Source organism: Sus scrofa, chromosome 3, assembly GCF_000003025.6.
Source record: "Sus scrofa isolate TJ Tabasco breed Duroc chromosome 3, Sscrofa11.1, whole genome shotgun sequence".
Classification (NCBI taxonomy): Eukaryota; Metazoa; Chordata; class Mammalia; order Artiodactyla; family Suidae; genus Sus; species Sus scrofa.
In genome coordinates, this window is record NC_010445.4 from 80,252,521 (window position 1) to 80,280,513 (window position 27,993).

Here is a 27,993-nt window from a genome sequence, read left to right on the forward strand (position 1 = left end):
TGGGCAAGGCCAGGGATTGAACCCACAACCTCATGGTTCCTAGTCAGATTCCTTTCCACTGCACCACGACAGAACTCCAGGATTTTACTTTTTACTGTAGGTACTTTTCTCTATTGTTTGAATTGTTAAACATGATCATGTATTAGTTTTTCAATTAAAGAGATTTTAATAGAAATAAGTGGCAAGTAGTAAAAAGGAATTTGTGAGTTTCTGTTTCTTTTATTTCTGAGGAATGCCATTGTTTGGTGAGACAATGTGGACTAGTAAAAAGAACACAAATGGGTTCTAAATTGACTCAACTGTTGTGGGGTGGTGTGAATGCATCAGTACATGTAATAGAGGGTCCGGAGGAAGCAGGAGCAAGATCTGAAAAAGAACAACTACCTCACATTGCTGCTGTTAAGAATTCATTGAAAATTGTTGAGAAAGGTCTCTAACAGAGGGCTAGACAAGCAGGCAGGCATTTGATACAGTTTATTAACATTTCCTTATTCATGGCCCACTTCAACCTTTGAAGTCTTGTTTCCAACAAATGGAGATAATGTAAAAAGGATTTTAAATATGTCAGACATGTTTTCTGAAATTGATTCTGAAAACACAGTGATCATACAGAATTATCTCCTCCAGTCACTTCATTTTGCGCTTGTTAATAAGTTTATATTGAATACTCCATTTTGGCTAACTCTAGGCAAAAATAATGGGCTAAATGTTTACATCTGATTAACTATGGTCCAGAGAGATATGATCTCCTAGGGGATATGACTTAAAGACGAGAAGAGCTAAAGAAGAGGACAGAAAACTGGGACTATTTAGTGCTTTATGGGCCACACTGCTCTTTCACACCCATTTGATCTCTATACAGATGAGACAGGCATGGATGATATGAGTCTCATTAATGAGTGAAAAGGAAACTGAGGCCCAAAGAGGTCAAGAGACTTGCCCAAGGTCACATTCTCAGCAAAGCCAGGTCTTACAAACCAGTCGATTTTTATTCATTGTTCTGGCATCTAAAAAAATCAGTGGCCTGGTGCAAGAGCTGAAAATGTGGAGGAAAAACTTTTTAAAAAACAGGACAGTCCTGTAATAGGATGTAAGTATTCCAGATGATCAGTGTATTCGTCACATACATAATACAGTTTGGTTTGATACCATTCAAGCTAAGCAATGAATAAAAAATCTTAGGTCTCAAAGTAATCCAACATCATTTTGGCAAACCTATTGGAGGGTGAGAGAGTTACTCTTAAGCAGTGTTTGGGTATTAGCCTTTGTCCACTGTAAGTGAGAATTTGCTGAAGAAAACTGTGATTTAATAAACCATTTATCAACCTCTTGGTGGCACAATGGGCCTACTAAATGTTGGTGGGCTGCTTGCTGTTTCTTCAGCAAAGAACAATCAGTAAAGCTTACTTGGAGGGCACTTGCGGACAAGAGAGACAACCATGTGAAGGGCCACGTGCGTGTGACTTTCATAGAAAATACTACTTGGTGATGATGAAATTTGTGAAGGGTAACTACCCGAAAGGAAAAAGCGAAGGTAAAGGAAGATCAAGGGCAGCTGGCACTCAAGCTTACCCAGCAAAAAGCACAGGATGTTAAACCAATTACAGGGATTACAGTGTCTTAATTTTTAGGAAGAATTGGTTGTTGAAGCAGCCAAATTCCAACCTGGGGAGACGGCGAGTTAAAATTTGAAGGAGACTTGCCCAAGAACTACTTAGGTAACTTTCCCACGTCTCGGAGAGGAGTAAGAGGCGCCAAGGGAGCGTGCCCCATACCTCACCCCAACCTCTCAACATCTCGGCCCCAAACCCGGTCTGGGGCCTACGACTGGCCTCCGTTGTGTTGTTTTCGCTCCTTTTTTCCACCCCGCCCCTCTCCGATTAAAAAAAAACTGGGTGTGCCCTAGTTTTTGCACAGCCCCCATCCGATGGGTGGGGGACAGGTCCCGACCACTGCGGGTTAAGGCCCTGCAGCTAGGCGGGAGCCGGCGGGGGCCGACCAACGCGAGTCCGGGAGTAGCCGAGCGGACGCAGGCGGCCGCGCGCCGCGCTTAAACTCGCGCCTCCACCAGCTCACGAGCTGCGCCCCACCCGCTTCGTCACCAAAGGCGCCCAGCCAATGAACGGGCCGGAAAGGCCGGGCCTGCGGGCTAAGCCCTGGGAGGGGGAGCGGAGGGAGGAGGACGGGAAGTTGAGGGCGGGCTATATTTGATTGACAGACCTCTCGAACCAATCTTCCGCGCGGCTTCTCTTCGCTCTCTACTCTGCTCTGCTTAGCTCTTCGTCCCACCTTCTCCTCTTCCACCCCCCCTCCTCGCTCCTTTGCGACCCGCCCCACTTCCCTTCCCCCACTCTGCGGGCAAATCGCTGCTGGAAAGAGGCGGGGGCCGAAGCGGCGGGCTCGTGTGGAGCCTAGAGCAGAGATTGATGGGCGATATGACCAATAGGAGGTAGGCTGATGGCGCGGCTATGGCTGGAAGCGGCCAATGGGCAAGCGGACTGGGGGCGGAGGCCCAGGTTCCAAACGCTCCGCGGCGCCATGGGCTGAAAACTCAACCGAGATGGAATCTCCCAGTCTGAACCGGTTTCAACCGGTTCCGAGTTTGAGGCACTAGGAGGAGGGGGAGAAGCGGCTGCAGCGGCCGCGGCAGGAGCAGCGGGAGCTACAGCATCAGCAAGAGCAACAGTAGCTACAGCCCCGGCGGCGGTGCCTGTTCCAGTCTTTGCTGCTGCAGTCCGTGCAACCACCCAGAGGGGGAGGGGGGAACCACCAGTCGCTGAGGAGCAAGAGAAGGGGGGAAAGTTTAGGCGAGCCTGGGTGGGGGGGGCCCAGCACCGGAGCCGCGTGAGAGAGGGAGCCGTATTTTGGTAGGGGGGAGTCGGACTGTAACTGGCAGCAGAGCGTCCCCCGACCGTGTGGACTCTACACCCCCTACTCCTGCCGCTCCTGCTGCCGCCTGTGGCTGGAGGGTCCCCCTGGGGCTGAATCTTTGGGACCTGACCCGGTTCCCCTCCCCCTTCCCTCACGCCCCAGCCAGGCGGGAGCATTTATTCCACATATTAATTCCCCTTCTTTTTTTGGGGGGGAGGGTGGGTGTGTGTGTCGGGGGGAGGTGTCCCTGAGATAGTAAATATTGAGCTTTTTTTTTTTTTTTTGCCCTTATCGCCTTCGTTTTTTTTTTAATTTCTTTTTTTAAGGTGGGGAAACTGTGAAACCCACCTTGATTTCCTCCCCTCTTCCCCCCCTCCCCATCTTCCCTCGCCCTAATCCCCCGACAAGGAAGGAAGAAGCAGTTGGTTCAATCTCTGGGTAAGTCGACTGTGTCTTCGGGGCCGAGGGTCGGGCGGCGGCGCGGCCGGGCGGGAGGAGGCTGGTGTGGGGCGCGGCGGCGGCCGCGGGAGACGAGCCGGGGAGGCGGCGGCGGGCCCACAGCACAGCCTGCGATTGAATGGAGCCGCTTCTGCCGCTGGGGGATGGAGGCGGGGAGGCGGCCGCGGGAGGGGAGCGCTTGCTTGGGTCATTCGCGTGTGCGGGTAGCGGTGGAGGAAGGCAAGGAGCGTGATAGTGAAGTGGGGCCCGGCGCGGGAGTGGAAGGGCTTCCCCAGCCCAAGGGGCCGGGGAGAAGTTAGGGTGATTTCAGGAACATCTCAGGAAATTATTAGGAGTGGAAGTTTCCAGAAATATTTAGTGCAGCAGCATTGAAACGTCCGCCTGCATCACGTGGCCCCTCGGTGGAGAGCTTGGGATCGCGGGAGGGAGGGGCTGATGCCTGCTCCTCCTGCAGGGAAACTCAGAATCTTTGGGTTTTTGCAAAGTAGGATTAAAAGTAGGGAAGGTTATTTGGTTTTTTTGGGGGGGGGGAATCTGCAGGTGAGGTTCCATGCTGTAGTTTTGCTTTCACGGACTTGAGTGTGTTAAGTGATCAAAACGTTTACTGCTGGCGCTGTACAGTGGACAATATCCTGATTCTGCTTCATTCCGATGTCTGAGTTTGGGGTGGGTGGAAGGAAGCGGTGTACTAGAGGAAGCATTAAAGATCTGCCCAGCACGGACCTCTGATCACGCAGAGGCCATGCTGCATTGAGAATGGGGCGGTGAACTTCAGGCGCCTGGTCTAAATGCCTCCTCCGAGTATGGGCGGGGTGAGTGCGTGCTCCAGTATGCTATAGTTAGAAGTGCTGCGGATCGGTTCGGGTGGGAAGAGAGGGGAGGGCGGGCCTTAGTGAGGTGTGTTTCTACTGAATGAAGCAGGCAATTGCCCACACACCTAAAGTAGCAGTCTTTCTCCTTGTAGCGACTTGTTTTTTGACCTACTATGTAGTTATCATTAAGCAACGGTTATGATTTTTTGGCTTTTGGATGGGAGCTGGCAGTGTGTAGCTGCCAGTTTGAAGTGGCTGTGAAGGTATTTTGGTAGTCACTTGTAGAGTCACCACATGGCTGGACAGTACCTTGTATTTGCTGTGCAGTGAGTGGAATTTAGCATTGAGTGTCCCAAGGAACGGAGAAAGCTTTTGTGGTTTCTTTCACCTCCCGCTTTGGCTGTTTTGCTATCTGCTTGATTGTGTATCTTAAGCGCGTTGGACACTGCTGTTGGTGGAAAGAATGTTTTGGAAGCTATTTAATTTGGGAGACTAAATGTGCTTGGCATTGACCAGAAAGCCGCCATTTCTGTACTACGTACAGTTTAAGACTAGGTAGGTCATTTCGAAGATAGGCGCTAGTTCTAAGGGTGGCATACCCTGCTGTATTTAACAGAAGCTTCTATTCTAAACCTGCTTTTTCACAGGATTTGTCTTGAACTCTGTAAAGACAATGTACTTGAAAATGAAACTTTTTATAGTTACTTTATTTTTTGTTTTGGCTATTACATTATGATAGGACTAAATAGGAGAAAAGTTCGTTCAGTTTTTAATTAACTCCCCCCCATAGAACATTTGATATGTAGATCTTGATTCTTCGTGGACATTGCTTTTCAGGCTCAATTTTTAAGATTGTTCTGATCCTTTAAAATTACATGACACTTGAAGGGGAGAGATTTAACGCTTTAATTTGTGAAATATATATTTCCTTTTTTGTATTAATATTTAGGTCAAAGATTATGTTAGGTAGTAACTGCTGGTAGAAATTTTTGAAATCTCATCAGTTTTGTTGTCAATGGATCAAAAAACTTGAATGAAAGTCCTTAAACTCTTAATTTCTCAATTTTTACATTATATCTTATATTTTATCTGATTGATCTTTCCGACTTTTACTTTGTCGTAACTGACATTATCATTAAGACATTCGAGTTGAAATTACTGCCATTTTTAAGAATATTTTTAAACCGTAGTAAAATAGCCAAGAAATAGTGCCCTTTTCCTATCAAGCTAGTTTGTCCAAACATAAGGTAATCAAATTAACCACTCATTTCCTGATCTGGAAAGGTTAAGTGGGGGAGAAGTAGAGATGACCATCTGACCTTGTTGGATCTAAGTACAGTAAACCAAGGGTACTTAACCTGAGGCGTGGCTTTCAGGGTGTCCTGAATCATCTGCAGTTGTATGAAAAGTTTTCAAATTTTTTAATTTGGCAAGAGCTATCCTGTTCCTCTGATTGTGAGGCATCTTGACCCAAAAAACGTTGAGGAGTACTGATATAGCCAATCAGACATAAGTGGCTCTGGCTTTGAAGAAAAAGTAAAAGGAAAGATTTTTATAATACTGGGCAACAAAAATGTGAAAGTGTGCCAGCACATTAGAGTTGCGTCCTCTTAAAAGGGTAACATTGCATATGAACCCCAGTAGGTTTTGGCCAGTACATTATTTGAGGTGAAGAAGTTCATTTTTCTCTTATGATAAAGTTTGTTTTTGTTTGGGAAACAGTTGGCAAGCTTTTACAGCCATATGCTTTGCCAGTGAATACCTGGAAATTTAAAAAATGTTTTGTTTGATGTATTACCAAAAAGGTTTTTTTAAGACTGTATATAGTCAAGGAGTTTGTACACTTTAATTTTAATCTTCAAATTCATTCAAAGATAAAAGAAACAAATATAGATGGTTTAATTGAGGGCAGAAACTTGAATTTTGCAGAGGTTAAGGGTACTTACTATATTTCTTCTATATATAGGAAAACTTTTATACCACCCACATGTAATTTTCGTATCTTAAAAATAAAGGTAACATGAAATGAGGGAAAGCGAGCTTTTATTGAAATAGAAGACCCTACTTAGGAAGGGGGGGAAACAGCCATTTGAGCTTCATCTGTATAAAAATTTGAGATCAAGACTGAGTTGTATCAGTTTTTAGGGCCATGAATTCTTTAATTATTTTTTAAATGGGTTAGGGTAACTTTGTGTATACATATCAGTGTAAAGAACAGTAGAATTTTTTCTGGGGTTTAAAAATAAAGTGGATCCTAATGACTAATGCAGTTATGGAGTACCTAAGTAACTTCAGCATTTATTTGCTTTTACTATCTCAGTTGTTAGGTAAAATCTGTAAAATACTCATTAAAATATTTATAAGAACATAGTTGAAGTAAAATAACTTGAGTAGAAATTCTTTGATAATACCAGAATTTCTCAGGCACTTTAAATTTTTTTTCTTTATTTTCAGTAATCTATGCCAGCAATTATGACAATGTTAGCAGACCATGCAGCTCGCCAGCTGCTTGATTTCAGCCAAAAACTGGATATCAACCTTTTAGACAATGTGGTGAATTGCTTATACCATGGAGAAGGAGCCCAGGTAAAGTAGCTGATCAAAACATTGAAGTGTAACAATGTTTAAAATAAAAATTTTAAATTACTGCCTTTAATAGAAAGTATTCTGTAGTTTGTATTAAATTGGAATTCTGTATTGTGAGAGGTGGTCTGGAGAAAAAAATTGTATTATATTTTGAAATGGTTTAGAGTGGGATGTTTTGGAATATTGGTTGTCCTTTAGAAACCTTTATTCCTTTTAATAAAAGATATAGTCCAATGTACTAAATGTTTTTTTAGATATTAAAGGTTGTATTTAATATATTTGAAATTACTATATGTACTTCATATATTTGAAGCTAATATGATTGCATTTTGAAACATTTAAATTGCGGAAGTACTTCACAGATAAAAGTTACTTTAAAAATCCAGGGATTTTCTGGGAGTTGCCCTTGTGGCTCAGTGGTTAACAAATCCGACCAGGAACCATGAGGTTGGGGGTTTGATCCCTGGCCTGCTCAGTGGGTTAAGGATCTGGCATTGCTGTGAGCTGTGTGTGGTGCAGGTCGCAGACGAGGCTTGGATCTGGCGTTGCTATGGCTGAGGTGTAGGCTGGCAGCTACAGATTCAATTCAACTCCCAGCCTGGGAACCTCCATAGGCCACAGGTGTGGCCCTAGAAAAAGACAAAAAAAATCCAGGGATTTTTCTGTTGTGGCTCAGTGGTAGCAAACCCCGACTAGTGTCCATGAGGACTCAGGTTTGATCCCTGGCCTTGCTCAGTGGGTTAAGGATCTGGCATTGCCAGGAGCTGTGGTTTAGATTGCAGATGAGCTCAAACCCTGAGTTGCTGTGGCGTAGGCCAGCAGCTGTAGCTCCGATTAGACCCCTGGCTTGCGAACTTCCATATGCCGAGGGTTCGGCCCCCAAAAAGCAAAAAAAAAAAAAAAAAAAAAAAATCTGATATGAAGCATTTATACAGTTATTTGTATTTTAGCACTTGCAGAGGTGGAACTGTGTTTTGTTTTGTGTTTTTTGTCTTTTGAGGGCCACACCTGTGGCATATGGAGGGTCCCAGGCTAGGGGTTGGTCTAATCAGAGCTGTCGCCGCTGGCCTACGCCACAGCCATAGCAACAGCAACTCAGGATCCAAGCCGTGTCTGTGACCTCCACCACAGCTCATGGCAATGCCGGATCCATAACCCACAGAGTGAGGCCTGGAATCGAACACGCAGCCTCATGGTTCCTAGTTGGATTTGTTTCCACTGCGCCAGAACAGGAACTCTGAAGGTGGAACTGTTAAAGTAAGGAATTAGCTTACAGGTGATGTATGTTTTGATAAGTTTAAATTAAATATTTGATGTTTAATATTTCAAAATCAGTTTGAAACTTATTTATCAATGGAAAGACAGTCGAGGAATTCCCATCATGGCTCAGTGGAAATGAATCTGACTAGCATCCATGAGGACACGGGTTCGATCTCTAGCCTTGCTTAGCGGATTGAGGATCCCGGTGTTGCTGTGAGCTGTGGTTTAGGTTGAAGATGAGGCTCTGATCTGGTGTTGGCTGGGGATGTAGCGTAGGCTGGCGGCTACAGCTCTGATTAGACCTCTATCCTGGGAACCTCCATGTGCTATGGGTGTGGCCCTAGAAAAGGCAAAAAGACCAAAAAGGTGGGGGGGTAGAAGAGACAGGAATGTTTGTTAAGTTTAAAATTTTATGTTACGTGAAACTGGGCAATCTTGAAACTTCAATCTGTGGACCTAATGTAGTTTTAAAAGAGTAAAAGTTTTTGTTTTTGAGGAGTTACTGTTGTGGCTCAGTGGTTAACAAATCTGACTAGGAACCATGAAGTTATGGGTTCGATCCCTGACCTTGCTCAGTGGGGTAAGGATCCGGCGTTGCCCTGAGCTGTAGTGTAGGTTGCAGAGGTGGCTCGGATTCCAAGTTGCTGTAGTTGTGGCTTTAGGCTGGCACCTACGGTTCTGATTAGACCCCTAGCCTGGAATGCTGTGGGTGCGGCCTTAGAAAAGGCAAAAAGACAAAAAAAAGCTTTTGTTTTTGAATTAAAACCTTTTAAGGTGATGTGACAAATATCTGTTAGTTTTATTGCTAAAAAGGTATGTGATAATGTTCAGCTAGTGTATATGAAATTATATCTTCAAGATTCTAATTTAAATTTACATAATTAAACCCTGAGTGCCTTCATACTTTTTTGGTTTGGCCCTTGGCATAGGGATTTCCCCAGCCAGGGATGAGATCTGAGCCTTAGTCTCGGCATAAGCAGCTGTGGCAATGCCAGATCCTTAGCCTACTGTGCTGGGCTGGGGATCGAACCTGCATTCCAGTGCTTACAATATGCCTCCAATCCCGTTGCACCACATTTGGCAACTCTGCCTTCATACTTTTTAGAAACCTTTGAAAGGTGGATGTAGCAGTATCTTTTATAATAGTCCAAAAAAATGATGTATAAATATTAACAAGTGCGTAATTATTTCTATTCCCTGTAATAAATTTCACTATAATAAAGAGTTTTGGGGGTTTTGTTTTTTTAGGGCCATCACCTGTTGCGTATGGAGGTTCCCGGGCTAGGGGTCTAACCGAGCTGTGGCTGCTGGCCTACACCACAGCTCATAGCAATGCAGGGTCCTTAACCCACTGAACAAGATCATGGATCGACCTGCGTCCTCATGGATGCTAGTCAGATTGTTTCCACTGAGCCATGACAGGAACTCCAATAAAGAAAATTTTAAAGGAAGAAGACTATGAAAGTTGTATGAGTGAAAAAAAATTAAAGTGGTTTTGTAAGCTTGTTCGTTAGTGCAGTTTATACTCCTAGGGGCTTTTGACCAGTATTCTTGTCTCCAAAAGCATTCCTGGAAAAGTTAATCTGGAATTTACTATACATATCATGTAGTTGTTTCCTGATGACTCTACATCAACATGGGGCTTTAAGCCTCATTTCATCCCAACATTGATGTATAGAAAGCAGCTGCTTTGGGAAAAAAGTATGAAAGTAAGGTTGAAATGCATGAAGTAAGGGCTCAACTTTGACTTACTAGAAGAACAAGTCTGTAAAACATTAGGAAGATGGACATTTAATTTTTATCACATCATTAAGCTACCACTGCTGTTTAATCTTATTTCTGGTTCACAACATCTGAAAGTATGATGATTAAACAGTGTTCTTCTAGGCTTATAACTGAAGTAGCAGTAGTAATTATCATAAAGAATATGTTGCAGTACTACTTGTAGTAATGTTTCAGTGTTAAGATGTAATGATTTGTTTTAAATTTGACTTTTTAATATGAATAGATTTAGAAAAGTGTTTGCAAATATTTTCCATTTATAAAGGCAAAATTAACTTTCCCAAAAGTAAGAAATTTATGTGTAGTTAGATCTTTCATGGGACAAATCAGTTGGATAATCAGTAAGCTGATATTAGGAGATAGGCTTAGAGTTTAAAGTCAGTTAAACCCTTTTCTAAAAGTCATATCTTTAAACTTCCTTGTTTAGTATGTTTCTTATATACCACTTTTTTATTTTGAATAAAAAGTAGAAGGCTGTAGTGGAAAACATTCTTTTAGTGTTAAATGTCTTAATTTTATTCTAGGATATTTTGTAGTCATTCCTCTAGAATCTCATCTACAAAGTGTTACCTACCTTGCAAGATACTGGAGGATTAGTGATGGATGAGGTTTTGTAAAGTGACTGTTACTGGTGCCTGATACTTAGACATTCTGTTTAAAGGGTACTTTTGAAAGTATAATGAAGAAGATTTAGCATATGTGATACAGATTCATAGTTTTAAAATACGGTTTGGTGAGGGGTCTTTTGGTTGTTTTTGGTTTATCATAAAATATGTAACTAGAAAGAAATAGCAACTGGAAATTATGCTAATTAAAATTTCAAACTCACCTGTATATAGCCTCTTAAAAGGGTTGTATAACTTTGGAAGGAATGAAATTATTAGAAGGGTTTAATCTGTAAATAGAAATTCTGCCTAGATGGTAGTATAGTAGGAAACTTAGCACTGTAATATTAGGACTACCTTCTGTTAAAAACATGTTTCTGTTTTTAGCCAACTAGGCTGCTGGGGGTGCGGGGGGGGGAAGGATATGGAAGAGTTGGTTGTTTTCTCCAATACTATGTTAAGTGTCTTGAACTCTTTTATCTATTGCTTAGCAACTTAGATAGTTTCACCCTTCAATTAGTAACACAGGGAGATGCCAGATTTTCTTTCTCTTTCCTTTTGCGTCTTTTTGAACCCTTCCTGGAGTTTTAAGTTAGTAAAAGAATATATTATGTGAGGACAGTGGTATTAGGACCATTAAAGACACTAAAGTGCAAATACTAGAAGTTACAACTTTATAGAGTAAAATTACAACAAGAAGGATGACTTAAAAGGAACATGATTTATGCAGAGATGGAAATGAATAGTGATAGTGTGGGAAGTATTTTATGTGTAGAATGCTCATCACTTCAGAAAAATCAGATGAGGTTGTATCTTGACCAGATAACACTAGGAATGTATCTTTGATATATCTTACTATTCGTTACTGTTTTACATGTCTCTATCTAGTTAGAAATTAATATCTATTTAAATATTCTCAGGAAGAGAATCAAAATACCGCTAAAATGGGCTTTGGCCCTGGATAACTCATCTCTATTTCTTGTATTTTTTCTGGTTATTATATAACACAATTACAACCCTTTGAAGCTATCAGACCTTAATGAAATCAAATTTAAAATGTGTGGTTGTATTTCAAGACACTAGCTCTAATACCAGACCTTTAGGATAGAACCCAGGCATCTGATTTTTCTTTCAAGTTCCACAATGTTTCTGGTGTTATTGTCAGGGTACAGAACCACTACCTAAATTAGTGGGTGTATATTTGTCAAATTTTTCATCTAAACAGTAAATAGTGTATTGCTGGTTGATAGGAAAAAATCATGAATGTGATAGTCTATCTGTTGTCAGAGGAAAAGAATTCTTTTTTTTTTTTTTTTTTTGCCTTTTCTAGGGCCACTCCCGCAGCATATGGAGGTTCCCAGGCTAGAGGTCTTCGTCAGAGGCACATCAATGCAGGATCCGAGCCGCATCTGCAACCTACACCACAGCTCACAGCAATGCTGGATCCTTAATCCACTGAGCAAGGCCAGGGATCGAACCCACAACCTCATGGTTGCTAGTCAGATTCGTTAACCACTGACCAATGACGGGAACTCCTTAAACATTTGTTAGGGAACTATATCTAGTCACTTGTGATGGAACATGATGGAGGGTAATGTAAGAAAAAATTATATATATGTATGACTGGGTCACTTTGCTTTACAGCAGAAATTGACAGAACACTGTAGATCAACTATAATAAATAAAAATCTTTTTAAAAAACCTTAACATTTGTTAATTCTAGATGATGTTTTCATAGGTTTAACTATTTCTGGGTTTGCATTTTAGAAATACAAAAGCAAAAAAAAATTTCCAAAATAGGCTATGACTTAATATATGGAAATAAGAGAATTTTCAGAGGCAAAAATGTGTTTGCAGTAAATTGAAGGTTCAAAGGTTTTTAAGTTGATGTGAATTTTTATATGTTGCTTTTGGTTGAATGTGCTGAGAACTCTTTACCTTTATGTCGGTAAAGGAGTAGATCTTTGTTAGAATTGATTAAATTTAATTTCAGTTTTGAGGATACCAAATAAAGCAAATTAGGAAAATAAACTTTTCTGTTTCAAAGGAATAGTCCCATTTTTAACTGAAGTTTAAAAAGTTGATAGGCTGTCTGGAAGTTGATAGGCTGTCTGTCCTATTAGGATTTGTGCCTTATTCAATACCATTCAAAATAACAAGTAAGCTTAAAATTCTTTTTGTATAATATTTTAGCAAAGAATGGCTCAAGAAGTACTGACACATTTAAAGGAGCATCCTGATGCATGGACAAGAGTCGACACAATTTTGGAATTTTCACAGAATATGAACACGAAAGTAAGCAAGTGGTGGTTTTAAAATCCATTATTTCTTCTTTTCTTCCAGTCATGAACTTTGAGGAAGGTATCTCATTTTTAGTATTAGCATTTGTTATCTCAAATCACTTACTAATGTTAACTTATTTCAAAATTTATTTTTAAACATAGAATTAATTCTTGCAAATAGTCCTAAGAATTATGAATGAAGTTTTATAATTGGGACTAGTATGCAAGGTGGCTTTTTTTGTTGTTGTTTTTTTAAATTTGGGGCTTGCTTTTTTTTTTTTTTTTTTTTTTTGGCTTTTTTTTTTTTTTTAAAGAATATGTGTACAGATCTAAGCATAAATTCTGAATGTTACTCAGAGATGAAACAACATCAGAGGCATTATTTTGGGCAAGTAATCAATATAATACAGGTTAGGTATCTCCAAAACCAAGATGTGTGGGCAGCGTAAAACCCTACTCAATGGTACCAATGCTTTTAATGGGACAGCACTCAGTTTTTATTTGCAATTGAAAATGTTATCATTTGGGTCCTTTTTTCTTCTTAAGTTTGAACAGAAGGGTTGATCAAAATGTGTTTTGACTGTTTAGGCTTAATGATTCACACTTTAAACTGCCTTGAAGTAATAAAATACCGTGCATGGCATTCTGTTTAAATTACACACAAGGTTTCCACTTGGTATACATTGTGTTAAAACAGAAAATAGCCATGTTCACCTCTGTTTCTGAAATCAGACTGTGTTAATTAACAGTTTTAAAATATTAATTAGTTTTGACATCTTATAAATTTTAGGGCAAAAATACAGTCCGGAACTTCCTCAAAGTGCTAACCTTAAGTAACATAACAGTGTTTGCCTGTTTGCTTGCCTGGTAAATTTTGCTTTTTATACTGACAGACATTACTAATGTTTAAGTTGATTTATCAACAGTATTTTTAAAAACTCAAATTTGTCTTGTGAAAAATGAGATGATTAGAGGAACAGAAAGAAAGCAACAGGTAAAGAATTCTTCAATTTACATAAATTACAAATGATTTGGTGCTAAATTTATGCACTATGACATTTGGCTTTTATGCAATCATTTTTTTTTTCTTTAAAGATGTTAACACTACCTGATATTAATCATAATGTTCCATTATGTTGATTGCTTGTAATAGGAAGAAAAGGGGTGTCTTCCTGTGCAACTGACACAGCTAGGCTTTGACGGCAGGCCTCCACAAGGTCTACCCTTTTGATTCCCTTTAACTGAATTCTGTTCATCAATTGTTTTTGTTTCATGGGCGGTGGGAGGGGAACTGGGAATTCAATGCATAAAATAAGTATTTCTAAGGGCTCAGTAGAAATTTCTACCATAGGGATCATTTCATGCATTTATTTTTTCATTTAGTCTTTGCTGTTATCTGTCCCTCATCTTCATAACTCAGCAGTGGATTTCTCAAGTCCTGTAATGTAAAGCAGAAATGTAGTACTTCAGGATGGTGTTTGGATTTCCAAAAGTAGTATATTTCCAAAGTAGTTACTTATCATTGGCTCTCAGATTTGGCTGTCATTTCAGATTTTTTAATCAAAGTACTCCTCCAAGAAATGTGAATTCTCTTCATGTGATAAGTCTTAATGTCTAGGAGAAATTGGGTCTTAGGGTATTGTGGTTGTGATCTATGTATTCCTTTGAACTAACTTGTGAAAAGCTTTCATTGGGCGTCCTGCCTCAGCCCTGTTGGCAGAAAGAGGAAAATATGAATTGTATCTTCAGCAAGCTTGTGCTACTTGTTTTACAGTTGGAGAAAGGACTAGAGGTTAGTAAATAGGTAATTTAGGTAAGAAAGTATCAGGCATAAAGGAAGAAGTAAATAAATGAATGCGACACTAAAGGGGGGAATATCCTTCAATTTAAAAAGGTAAGCTGAAAAATACATTGGCTAAAATATATTGGTGAAGTTATTAAGATTGTTACTTCTTAATTGGTATGTTTTGTGTTGGGTTTTGTTTCTTAGGTTTTTTTAAGATCTTTTTAATTTGTTGAGAATTAGTAAGAGGATATATATTCTGTGTAGTAAGAATGCATTGTTTTGACTCACTAAAAAATTCTGACACTGATTTCATACTTATAAAATTAAAGCAAGTTTAGGGTAGTATGTTTTTTAAAGTTAATTTAGAATCTTAGTCAATGAGAAACCTTTTTGGTTCATTTATATTTTTCTGAGACCTAGACCTATAAAGAGATATAAATGAACAGGATAGAAAGCTTCACCATTTACTGCTGATTATGAAACTTAAATGGCATCAAATTTATAATTTGTAATTTCAGAGTTTTGCTTTGGCCTTGTTTTTGTTTTTGAAGTCTTTAAGGAATGTAGGATTTTGGTTGAAATGGCAAATTTTTCCTAAAGTATGAAATCTTAAAAATGAAAGAAAACAGCAAAAACATTTACTATTTGAGCACAATGTAGTTTGGGACAGTCTATATTGTGCTTTGGATAAAGTGTGCATTCACATGATCCCTTTGGTTGAAATACTAATGCTCCTATTTTATTGTGTGATGACTAACCATTTTAAAGATGAACTCTTATTCTCAGCCAAAACTTGCAATCTGAGGTTATATGTCTATATATGGATGAATTTACCTTTCAGGTATTGTTGCTGAATCTTCCCTATTTCAACCAGTTGAAAACATACCACAACAATTTTGATCCTTTTCTTCCTCCTGTCTATCCACACTAATTGGTCATGATAATAATTTTGGATAATGACTCCTGTAACCTTATAAATTGTTATACATGTGATTGACTATTTAGAGTGAGTAATCAACAGGAGGGACAAAATGGCTTGAAAGTGGTATTTGTATTTATTAACTTACATTTTTAGATACCATTTTTATATTTGGAAGGAATACCTGAAAGGTAGATACAGATTGCAACATGCATTTGTGTATTATTTTGACTGTGCACAAAAGTTTATCTTTAAATTAGTAGAAATAGCAACTGTAAGGGTGGGGTTAAAATTTAAAATTAAACCCTTGGGCTGTCTTGCTGCTCCTTAAGTAACACACCAGTGATGTTTGTAAACACTTTCTATAGAAAGTTATTTGTGATAATACTTTAATACTTGGCCAAGAGCTTACAACTCCTAGAAGATGGTAGGAAGCTTGAGAGCATCCAAGCTGCTAATTCTTAGGAGCCTGGTCGTGTTAAGTTCGTGAGCCTATATAAGCAGTCATTTATGCTGTGAATTCATATCTGGCTGCTATGCTACTTTTCCTTCTACAGACTAAGCCCATTTGGCTGCTAAAGGGCTTTTTATTTGGTTTTTCCTCCTGGTGTGAGCATGTCTAAACAGCAGGACGTTAGAGTAGTAAACAATAAAATGAGGAAAATGCATGAAAACTCAGTTTATGGGTGAATAGATCCTTGTTTAATATATGTAATTAAACTTGGTAGCATAATGTTTTTGAAATTTTAGATGTAAATGTGTGAATGTCTGTCCATTTGTGAATCCTAAAAGTTGCCTGTCTTATAGCAATATATTCACATGCTTCTATTCTCCAATTTTCAGTATTATGGACTACAAATTTTGGAAAATGTGATAAAAACAAGGTGGAAGATTCTTCCGAGGAACCAATGCGAAGGTAGGAGAATGTTTTAAAGAGTTATAAATTCAGGATTGTATTATTCTGGGCATTTTTGTTATAGTTGAGTGTTGGACAGGAGGAATCCATTGAATCTTTTCTAGTTTATTATCTGCTAATGGATTACCTCTTTCATCATGTGGCAAGGCAGGTTCTGTTTAAATTCAGGGGGCAAGGGAAAGAAAGGTTATCTTTTTGGGGAAAGCTGGTTAAACTTAGTAAAGTAAGTAATGTGTGGTGAGAAATTTGTACCAACTCATAGTTAATCTGGACCATGTTTAAAGGGAATGAAATTTGAATATGTGCCTCTTATGCATCATTTTAAATTCATCATGCAATAGCAAGTAATTAGTATTGTAATACATAGGATAATATATAAATATAACAGCAGAGGAAAAACCAAGTTTTAAAAATCACAAGGCTTTTTACTTTTTGAAATTCTGTGCATACCTTATAAGAGATTGACTTCTAAAATAAGGAAAGATCAAAAAATGAGGATGTGGTGATGCCTGGTAATATTTTAACTTTACCCTTGGTACAGTCTCTATAAAAGTAGTCGTGATTTAAGAAACTTGAAGCAAGTTTAGGGTCTTGGAACACTTTCTGGTCTTTTTAGGGCCGCATTTGTGGCATATGGAAGTTCCCAGGCTAGGAGTTCAATAGGAACTGCAGCTGCTGACCGGCCTGCACCACAGCAACGCCAGATCTGAGCTGCATCTTCGACCTATACCACAACTCACGGCAACTCTGGATCCTTAACCCACTGAGCAAGCCTGGGGATTGAACCCTCATCCTCATGGGTACTAGTCGGGTTCGTTATTGCTGATCCACAACCAGAACTCGTCTTTTATATTACTTGTTTAATCTTTGAAATACAAATCTAGACTTGATAATGTGGGTTGTACTGCGTTTGGTGTCATTTTCTTCTATTAATATCCCCTTTCTTTGGCTGTTGCTCTTTAGGAAGTTGCTTTCACCTGCTTTCTCATGTCATCTTTAGGGTGGGATAGTGATTTCAGTTTACTCAGTATGACTTGACGTCTTTCTAGCATGTTTAGAGGTGAATGGAATAAATTTTAATGGCGATATCCTTCATACCCTATAAACTATGGATTAAGAATGATAGTAGAGGAGTTCCTGTCGTGGTGCAGTGGTTAACGAATCTGACTAGGAACCATGAGGTTGCGGGTTCGGTTCCTGCTCTTGCTCAGTGGGTTAAGGATCCGGCACTGCCATGAGCTGTGGTGTAGGTTGCAGACGCGGCTTGGATCCTGCGTTGCTGTGGCTCTGGTGTAGGCCGGTGGCTGCAGCTCCGATTGGACCCCTAGCCTGGGAATCTCCACATCCCGCGGGAGCGGCCCAAGAAATAGCAAAAAAAAAGACAGGAGAGAAAAAAAAAAAAAAAGGAATGATAGTAGAGAAAGAAATAGTTCTCCCCAAAACATTCTTTAAATGTTTTGGTTTGGTTTGGCTTGAAACCATTTTAGATTTGTGACCTTATAAGAAATTAGTTAGTACACTTGGATTCTGTGGCCCCAGTAGATCCTGTATACTTCATTATTTTTTTATTTTTGGCCTCCCCATGGCATATGGAGCTCCAGGCCAGGGATCAGATCCAAGCCACAGTGGAGACATAAGCTGCAGCTGTGGCAGTGCCAGATCCTTTACCCACTGTGCTGGGCCAGGGTGGGAACTTCCAAGACACTGCCCATCCCGTCGTGCCACAGTGGGAAATCCTGTGCTTCATTACTTTTTAGGGACCTTATGTGCAGTCCTGGTTCCTTTACTACTGTAGGTTGTTTTTCTTTGTTTTTGTTTTTGTTTGTTTGTTTGTTTGTCTTTTTAGGGCTGAACCCGAAGCATAGGAAGGTTCCTAGGCTAGGGGTCGAATCAGACCTGTAGGCGCTGGCCTACACCACAGCAACTCCAGATCTGAGCCGTGTCTGCGACCTGCCCCACGGCTCACGGCAACACTGGATCCTTAACCCACTGAGTGAGGCCAGGGATTGAACCCGTGTTGTCATGGATACTAGTCAGATTCATTGTCCCTGAGCCACGATGGGAACTCCTACTACTGCTATTTTATAGTTGTGGTTTGAGCTTCATTTAACAGTGGCTATGGCTTATACCAGCAAAAAAAGTATTTAATTTTTTTACTTCAATACTTTTTTACTTTAGTAACCCTTTAACACCTAGACATCTGCTGCTTATCACATAAGGATTGTGCTAGATTAGATCCTCCCAAGATATTTTCTAGCTATAAAATTAAATAGTTTAAAATTATAGTAGCTTACCAAAGTCATGGTGATATTTGTTACTGAAAAAACTAGAGGCTAAAGTTCTCCCTGAGGACTTGACATGGTTTGCTTTCTATATGAATGAGGGTGACATGTTTTGGTTTTTATCATAAGTTAAAAGCTTCCATATGTTTCTATGTAAGTATCAAATATGCACATATTCCAGAGAGCATAAGAGTTTAATTTCTTAAAGGCTTGTCATCTTATTTGGAAAAAAACGGGTGGGGAGTGGTAGTGATTATTCTGCCCAAGTTAAGAGAATTCTGTTTCATTTATGCATTCCTATTCTGTGTTGGTGAGGTACTTCGAAAAAACATCTATCAGAATCAGCTTTCCCCCTTTATTTCCCATCAGTGCCAGTGGTAAGATTGTGTGGGATATAACCTTTTCTAAAAGTACCTGAAGTTACTGTCATGGATGTATAGTTGCCACTGTCAGTGAAATCATTACATGGAGGGAAAAGTGTGATATAATTTCTAGGGTCTTTTCAGAAGCTCAGATCATTTAAAATGATTCCCAGAGAATTTTAGTGAACTCTTAACTTCAGATATGCAGTAGCAGCTTTGCATTAATTTAACGATTTGTGTTTTTAAGGTGATTGATCTCATTTATAAAACATGGAAAACAAATTCAATACTTTTTTTTTCCTTTCTTTAGTTTTTTTTTGTTTTTTTTGTTTTGTTTTGTTTTGTTTGGTCTTTTTGCCTTTTCTAGGGCCACTCCTGCCACATATGGAGGTTCCCAGGCTCCTTAACCCACTGAGCAAGGCCAGGGATCAAACCCGCAACTTCATGACATGGTTCCTAGGCGGATTCGTTAACTACTGCGCCATGAACTCCTATATTTTTTTATTTCTTTGCAACTTTGTCAATCCTAAGAGGCTTCTGCAGTCATAAATCTCACAAAATATGTGTACATTCTTTTTATTTATCATTGTCATATTTTTTAAAGCTGTTGTCATCACTCTTTAGCTAGTCTTGTCCAATTTTCTTATGTATATGGGACATACTGTGTATCTGCTTTGTGTAAAACACTATTAGGTATTAAGACCATATAAATATTCCTACATAAGAGCGTCATGGGTGGAAAGATGAAACATAAATTTAAAATAATAAGTGTTAAATTAGGTATATATAATTAGTGCTACACATGCTAAAAGAATAATCAAGTTGGGTCCTTTAGACAAGCTCATTTACGAAAATGACAATGCTTGGTGTATATTTTAAAGAAAGATAGAATTGGCTATGCAAACAGCAAGCCAGAATAAGTTTCGTACATTTTTTACAGTGTAGCATTTATGTTATCTGCTTTTAGGTTTTTGTCTGTAAGCGTATATTCATTTTCACATGTTCTTTTAGGGGAATGGCATTTTCATTAGGGCATTACCTGACAGTTGTAGGTTGCGTTTAGATGTCTCATGCTGTATGTTGTTCCCCTTAGTGTGTCCTGTACCAGGAGATCACTGATGAGTAAAGTTTTAATTAGCAAAAGACAGAATAGTTAGCCAAGTAAAGACATTTTAAAAATTTTTAATTAAAAGATATTTTAACTGGAGTTCCCGTCGTGGCGCAGTGGTTAACGAATCTGACTAGGAACCATGAGGTTGCAGGTTCGGTCTCTGCCCTTGCTCAGTGGGTTAAGGATCCGGCGTTGCCGTGAGCTGTGGTGTAGGTTGCAGACGCGGCTTGGATCCTGCGTTGCTGTGGCTCTGGCGTAGGCCGGTGGCTACAGCTCCGATTGGACCCCTAGCCTGGGAACCTCCATATGTCGTGGGAGCGGCCCAAGAAATAGCAAAAAGACAAAAAAAAAAAAAAGATATTTTAACTAAAATAAAGCAAGGGAGATATAGCCTTCATAATCATTTTTTTAAATGAATTTAGTTTTATGTAAATACAAAATTTATTACATTGTTCTGGTTTTTACCATTTTATTTCAGGTCAGAAAAATGTTTCTATTTGGCCACCCCTACCCACTATAACCTTTATCCCACTTGACTATCACTGTTTTTCTCACTCTTTCTCTTTTCCCCAATATGTAAGCTTATAGGTGTTGGGGATCAGAAGATGTCTTTATTGCACTCTTATTCTTTGATATATAGGTGTTCAGTATATAATTATTCAGTTAATGAATTGCGTATTATTTAATTACTTAAGTGACTAGCATCATTCCCTATTTGAAATTCATAGCTCTACTTTAAGAGCCTAATGATTTTCTCAGAATTTTTGCTTTTTATATTTATAAGTTATGTGTATTTATATAATTGATATCTTTGAGGTTAATTTTTGAGGTGAATATTTGCATAGGTGATTTACTTTAAGTCAAGACCGTGTGTGTCTGTGTATGTGTGTGAAAGTTCCTAGGCCAGAGATTGAACCTGAGCCATAGCAGTGATGACGCCTAATCCTTAACTGCTAGGCCACCAGGGAACTCGCAGATGGTATTTTTATTTATTTATTTATTTATTTTTGTCTTTTTGCCTTTTCTAGGCCGCACCAGCAGCGTATGGAGGTTCCCAGGCTAGGGGTCCAATCGGAGCTGCAGCCACTGGCCTATACCACAGCCACAGCAACGCAGGATCTGAGCCACGTCTGCAACCTACACCACAGCTCACGGCAATGCTGGATCCTTAACCCACTGAGCAAGGCCAGGGATCGAACCCACAACCTCATGGTTCCTAGTTGGATTCGTTAACCACTGAGCCATGACGGGAACTCCCCAGACAGTATTTTTTAAGAAAGATAAAGGAGACATTTTAATGTATGAAGTAGAACAATTTCCAAATAGGGAGTGGGTTCTAGTCACTGAAGTAGTTAAAGGTACACTAGGACCGTCAGTGGCATTGATTCTGTCTTTGTGTGCAATGCACATCAACTTTAATTGTCCAGGTAGCCTGCCTGCCTTTTAAAAAATAATTTTTGTTCTTGGTTTAAAAAATTCAAACCATAAAGAAGTTGGGGTGGGGTGGGCCTCCTTTGTCTTTTACTGAAAAACTATTTTTAAGGGAATCTATTTTTGACTTAAACCAAAGGATTATGTTTTAATCTGTTAAGGCATGTGGCTTACAGATCATTACATTTCATGAGCCGTATTAAAAACTTGCTGGCACTGAGGAGAAGAGTGGTAAATTTATGAAGAAAATAGTTCAAAGAGATAAAACCACATTCATACTTTCTTGATTGTCCTGAATGGTTATTGAAATATGATGTAAGAGATAATGTGTGTAAAGACCTTCATATCTAGGTGCTGACTATGGATAAATGTGTGTTGACAATCTTCTTCCATAAAAATACTCTGATTTTTCTCCATTTCATTGAATAACCGTATAACAGTCTCAAGTTGCCTTGGAATTTCTTCAGTAGCATCCTTACTGGGCTCTTTGACACCCACTTACATTCACTACAAAGGATTTAGCATGGTATTTTAAAAGCAGAACTAATCGGGTCATTCCCATGCTTAAAATTTCCCATCGTACAGAATATCATGGGTTTAACATGTTGCCCTTAAGCAGTACTGCCTTTTAAAAGTTATCTGTGTTTGCCCTTTTTAAAATTTTTTGAGATGTATTTGACATACACAGTAAACTGCATGTGTTAAGGTATATAATTTGATAGTTTGACGCATGCATACATTTGTGAAACCACTACACTCAAGACCTTCATCTTTGTCTCTCTACCTCCCTAGCCCCAGTCTGCTTTCTATCACTTATTTGATTAGCTAGGAGTGGAATGTCTAGATCATATGCTAGCTGTGTGTTTAACCGCTCAACTTTTTTCCAAAATGGTTGTGTCATTTTGACATTCTCATATGCTTCTTAGCCTCACAAAAGTTTGGTATGGTCAGTGTTTAATTCTAGCCACTCTAGCACAGTCTTCGCTCTGTGGTTTTAATTTGAATTTCTGTAATTATTAACACTATTGAGTATCCTTCACACCCTCTTTACATGCATGTTTAAGTTGATAGTGTTATTCCCTGTTGAACAGCGATGGTTTCCTTTGTTGCTTATTTTGAAAAGAAAATGTAAGTGTTTGGACTCTTAAGCAAATTAGTGGAGGAATTCCTTCCCCACCCCCAATGTATTGTTTAAAATATCAGTTTAATATCAGATTTGATAGGCACTCATATTTATGTATATTTGCCAGTTTTTATTTATTTATTTATTTTTGGTCTTTTTGCTATTTCTTGGGCCGCTCTTGCGGCATATGGAGGTTCCCAGGCTAGGGGTCCAATCGGAGCTGTAGCCACCGGCCTACGCCAGAGCCACAGCAACGCAGGATCCGAGCCACGTCTGCAACCTACACCACAGCTCACGGCAACGCCGGATCCTTAACCCACTGAGCAAGGGCAGAGACCGAACCTGCAACCTCATGGTTCCTAGTCGGATTCGTTAACCACTGTGCCACGACGGGAACTCCCTATATTTGCCGGTTTTATACCATGACAGGATAATAAAGTGAAGGTAATGCTTATTAAATTTACCTTTTATATAATAAGGTAATATTTTTCAAGATGTTCTTTTACATTACATTCAGCATCATATACATAATTGACAGAAACTATTTTCCCACACTTTTGTGTGTGCGTGTGTGTGTTTAGGGCCGCACCCACGGCATATGGAGGTTCCCAGGCGAGGTGTCGAATCGAGCTGTAGTTGCCAGCCTACGCCACAGCAACACTGGGTCCGAGCTGTGTCTACGACCTACCCCACACTTCAGGACAATGACAGATTCCTAACACGCTGAGCAACGCCAGGGATCAAACCTGTGTCCTCATGGATGCTACTCAGATTCGTTTCCCCTGAGCAACGACAGGAATTCCCCCACCACTTTTCGTTAAGGTAGTGACAGCTTGGTCCCTCCAAAGTTTCTAATTCCATGGAACTTCCATAAGAAATCTTCACTTAAATGCCTGTTCCTTACCTGACGTCCACCTAGGAGATAGGAACCACATATAGATTTTATTAAAGGTGGTGGGTGGTGATTGTATGTAATATTTTTTTATATATATATATATATATGCACATACACACACAAAATGGAATGTTACTTAGCCATTTAAAAGAAATACTGCCATTTGTAGTGACATGTACGGCCCTATAATAGATTATCATATCATAAGTGAAATAAAAAAGACAAATAATCAGAGTTCCCGTTGTGACTCAGTGGTTAACGAATCTGACTCGGAACCATGAGGTTGTGGGTTCGATCCCTGGCCTTGCTCAGTGGGTTAAGGATCTGGTGTTGCCATGAGCTGTGGTGTGGGTGGCAGACTCGGCTCAGATCCCATGTTCCTGTGGCTCTGGCATAGGCCGGCAGCTACAGCTCCTATTGGACCCCTAGCCTGGGAACCTCCATATGCTGTGGGAGTGGCCCTAGAAAAGGCAAAAAGACAAAAAATAAAAAAGACGTAATCATTTGATATCACTTATATGTGGAATCTCTAAAAAATGATAAGAATGAACTTATATACAAGATAAGATCTGTCATGGCTGTGGTATAAGCTGGCAGTTACAGCTCCAAATTTGACCCCCTACCCTGGGAACTTCCATATGCCCCATGTGCAACCTTTAAAAAAGAAAGATATGGACTGTCAAAGACTTTTTTTCTTGAAATTGAATATGGAAGTTCCTAGGCCAGGGGTCCAATTGTAGCTGCAGCTGCCAGCATATACCACAGTTCACAGCAACACCATGTTTTTAACCCACTGTGAAGCCAGGGATCAAACCGTCAGCCTCATGGGTATTAGTTGGATTCATCACCCCTGAGCCATAACGGGAACTCTGAAAATGCATGGACTTTTGGATATGAAAGATTTAAGTTCCATAAACTGCTTTCTAGTGCCTAGTTAGGCATTTTTATACTAGAGTACCTTTTTTTCAAGAAGTTATACGTGGCTGGTCCTTTTTAAAAAACTCTTTCCTTTCCCTTCCCTCCCTTCCCTTCCCCTTCCCTTTTATGGTCGCACCCATTGCCATAGGGAAGTTCCTGGGCCAGGTATTGAGTCCAAGCTGCAGCTGCAACCTCTGCCTGATCTGGGGCAACTCCAGATCCTTCCTTAACCTGCTGTGCCACACTGGGAATTTCAAAAAGTAATACTTTGCAGTAACAAATTTGAAGGTTTATTTTTTTAACTTTGCACGTGAAATTATTGTTTAGAAGAATGGAGTGGAGGGCTGTGAATTATAAGTATGGTAGATCATTGAAAGGATCCTTTGAAAAACTTGACAAAGTGACTATATAAGAGCATAATTGCTCTTGTCTAAAGTATACAAACTTTATTTTTAAATTTTTGTCATTATTCAATATTTGTTGGGTTTTTTTTCGTTTGTTTTTTTTTTTTTCCCCCTATAATGCTTTTTAGGTTTGCACCCAGGCACGTGGAGATTCCCAGGGTAGTAGTTGAATTTGAGCTACAGCTGCCAGCCTACATCACAGCAACAGCAACATAGGATCCAAGCTGTGTCTGCAGCTTACACCACAGCTCATGGCAACACCGGATCCCTAACCCACCATTCGAGGCCAGGGAACAAACCTGTAATCTCATGGTTGCTAGTCGGATGTGTTCCTATTGTGCCACAATAGGAATTTCTATTGTTTACTATTTCTTGAGTATTTTTTTCTAGTATTTTTGGTCAAAACTCATAGTTTTGGAGTTCCCACTGTAGCACAATGGGATTGGTGGTAGCTCTGCATCACCAGGACACACATGTTCGATCCCTGGCCCAGTACAGTGGGTTGAAGGATCCGTAGTTGTCACAGGTGTTGCATCGGTCAGAACTGCAGCTTGGATCTGATCCCTGGCACAGGAACTCCATATACCACAGGGCAGCCAAAAAAAAAAGACTCATAATAGTTTTCTGCTAAAGCTCAGAAGCTGAGCTTTCTTTCTCTGCTACTTGTAAACATTTGACTTTCTACCTTGATATGGATGGCACCATTCCTTTTTAAAGGTACAGTTCACAATTAGAAAATAGATCTCAGTTGAGCTGCTTTTATCTGTTAAATTTATGGTAAACCATGGGAAGGAATTTGGGAAGCGAGTCACATGGTACTTAAATAAACTTTCTATGCAGCAGGAGATTAGACAGACTCTTTTATGCTTTTATGAGTAGCAGTACTTAATCAGAAACTATATATATATATAGTTTCATTGCTTTGAATGGATGGAAGTACTGGGCATTGTAGAGTGATACTATATTGAGACTTTATTGTCTCTGAGATCCTTATCTTTTTCTGACTCCTTATTTTACATTTCTCCTGTTTTCATCTTTTACCCTTTGCTCCATCTAGAGGTAAGTGTCAGAAGCCTTTCAAAAGAGGGAGAAGGTATTTATTTAATTGATAACAGAAGAATTAAAGGATCTGTTTCTGCTCCGTTTTTCTTTTTTTAATTTAGGGCCTATCTGCGGCATATGAAGAGGTTCTCAGGCCAGGGGTCAAATCAGAGTTTCAGCTGCCAGCCACAACCACAGAAATGCCAGATCCGAGCTGTGTCCAGCTCACGGCAATGCTGGATCCTTAACCCACTGAGCAGAGCCAGGGATCGAACCAGCAATTCACGGATGCTAGTTGGGTGTGTTATTGCATGGGTGGGGGGGGGCATACCTACAGCATGTGGAAGTTCTTGGGCCAGGGATAGAACCCAAGCCATAGCAGCAACCAGAGCTGCTGCAGTGACAACCTGAGATCCTTAACCTGCAGTCCAACAAGAGAATTCCTGATCCTGTTTTATTCTCCACAGCTGAGAAGAGCCTCCAGAATCATTGAACTGGAGGCAGGGATTATAGTTTACTTTGGTCCCTTATGACAGATTTAGAAGAAAACATACTGAATCTCTTATTTGTTATTATCAGTCATTTAATCTGAGAGAGTAGGCTGTATTTTTGGTTTTGGTTTAAATTGTTTTGCTTGTATTTAGATTTCAGAGGGATGCTTTTTTGATTGTTTAGAATGGCCCTTTTCCTTAATTTTGTAGCACCATAATGATCGTAATTTATATGTGCAGAGAACAGAAGGATCAGCAATACCAGATCTAATGGATATTGAGGGCATATTGACTGGGTTACCCTAACTAAATTGTATAATTTAGGAAATTTAGTAAAATAAAACTGGTTCCTGTGGTCTTTTTTTTTTTTTTTTTTTTTTTTAAATATTGAATCTAGACTTGATTGTACTTGGGCTATATCCACAATGCCTCTTTTTATTTTTATTTATTTTTTATTTTTTATTCTTATTGATTTAATTAAACTTTTTTTTTTTTTTTTTTTTGCTTTCTAGGGCCACCACCTATGGCATATGGAACTTCCCAGGCTAGGGGTTGAATCAGAGCTACAGCTGCCGGCCTACACCAGAGCCATAGCAATGTGGGATCCGAGCCTAGTCTGCGACCTACACCACAGCACATGGCAACACTGGATCCTTACTTAACCCACTGAGTAGAGGCCAGGGATTGAAATAAGGGAACTTCTGCCTCTTATTTTAAAAAGTAAATAATTTTAAACTATAGAAACATTGCCCCCCAAAAGTACAAAATATACTTACAGCTTTTAGTCCACACTGTTAACTTATACAGCTGTAATAAAATTATCACAACCAGAAAATGAACATTGGTTCAGTACTACTAACTGAATTATAGACACTAATTAATTAATTAATTTTGCATTTTAGGGCTGTACCCGCTGCATATGGAGGTTCCCAGGCCAGGGATCTAATCAGAGCTACAGCTATAGGCCACAGCCACAGCTCACAGCAATACCAGATCCTTAATCTACTGAGTGAGGTCAGGGATTGAACCTGCAACCTCATGGTTCCCAGTCAGATTCGTTTCTGCTGTGCCACAATGGGAACACCTAGACCTTAATTTAGATTTCGCAAGTTTTCTCTGTAACGTCCTTTTCCTGTTCTTCACTTTATTTGGTTGTATCTCTTTATTTTTCTTAATCAGTGACAGTTTTTAATTCCTGCGTGGTATGTATTTGACACTTTTGATGAGTTCTGGTTATTTTTTAGTGTATTTCAATTTAGGTTTGTTTTTTGTTTTCTCATAATTAGACTGAGATTCCATATTTTGGGACAGGAATACCACACAGGTGTGTCCTCAGTCCACCAAACCAGGGTATATGATGTCAATGTGTTTAATTATTCATTTATTATTGACCTTTATTAGTTAGGTTGGTGCTAGCTACTTTTCCATTTACAAAATTACTATTTTTCACTTTGTGATAAATATTTTGGGAAGATAATTTAAGACTATGCAGATAATGCATTTCTTCTGAAAGTTTTGCCCATTTGTTTCACCATTCATTCATGAATCTTTAGCAATTAGTTCCATGGTCTTTGGCTAATGTAGATCTTTAAAAATAGCAATAACTAGTTTTCACTGGGTTGTATGTGTTTGTATATAACAGTTAAATTTTTGGCAC

At 39.5% G+C, this 27,993-nt stretch overlaps 1 protein-coding gene across 6 annotated transcripts in view; it reads left to right on the forward strand.

Moving 5' to 3' along the window:
- The window catches only part of XPO1 (exportin 1), a 45,245-nt gene continuing 19,747 nt past the window's right edge, over nt 2,496–27,993 (forward strand). For 2 of the 6 annotated variants that reach the window (XM_021087488.1, XM_013996110.2), the window contains exons 1-3: nt 12,569–12,670; nt 13,811–13,874; nt 16,206–16,278. Coding sequence is in view for 2 of the 6 variants with exons in the window: in XM_021087484.1 (XP_020943143.1) it covers nt 6,603–6,728; nt 12,569–12,670; nt 16,206–16,278 (301 nt within the window). In the remaining 4 variants the exon portion in view is untranslated. Of the gene's footprint in view, nt 3,310–6,596; nt 6,729–12,568; nt 13,875–16,205; nt 16,279–27,993 lie in introns of those variants that run through there. The other 4 variants (XM_021087485.1, XM_021087484.1, XM_021087486.1 and 1 more) reach the window with 4 other exon arrangements.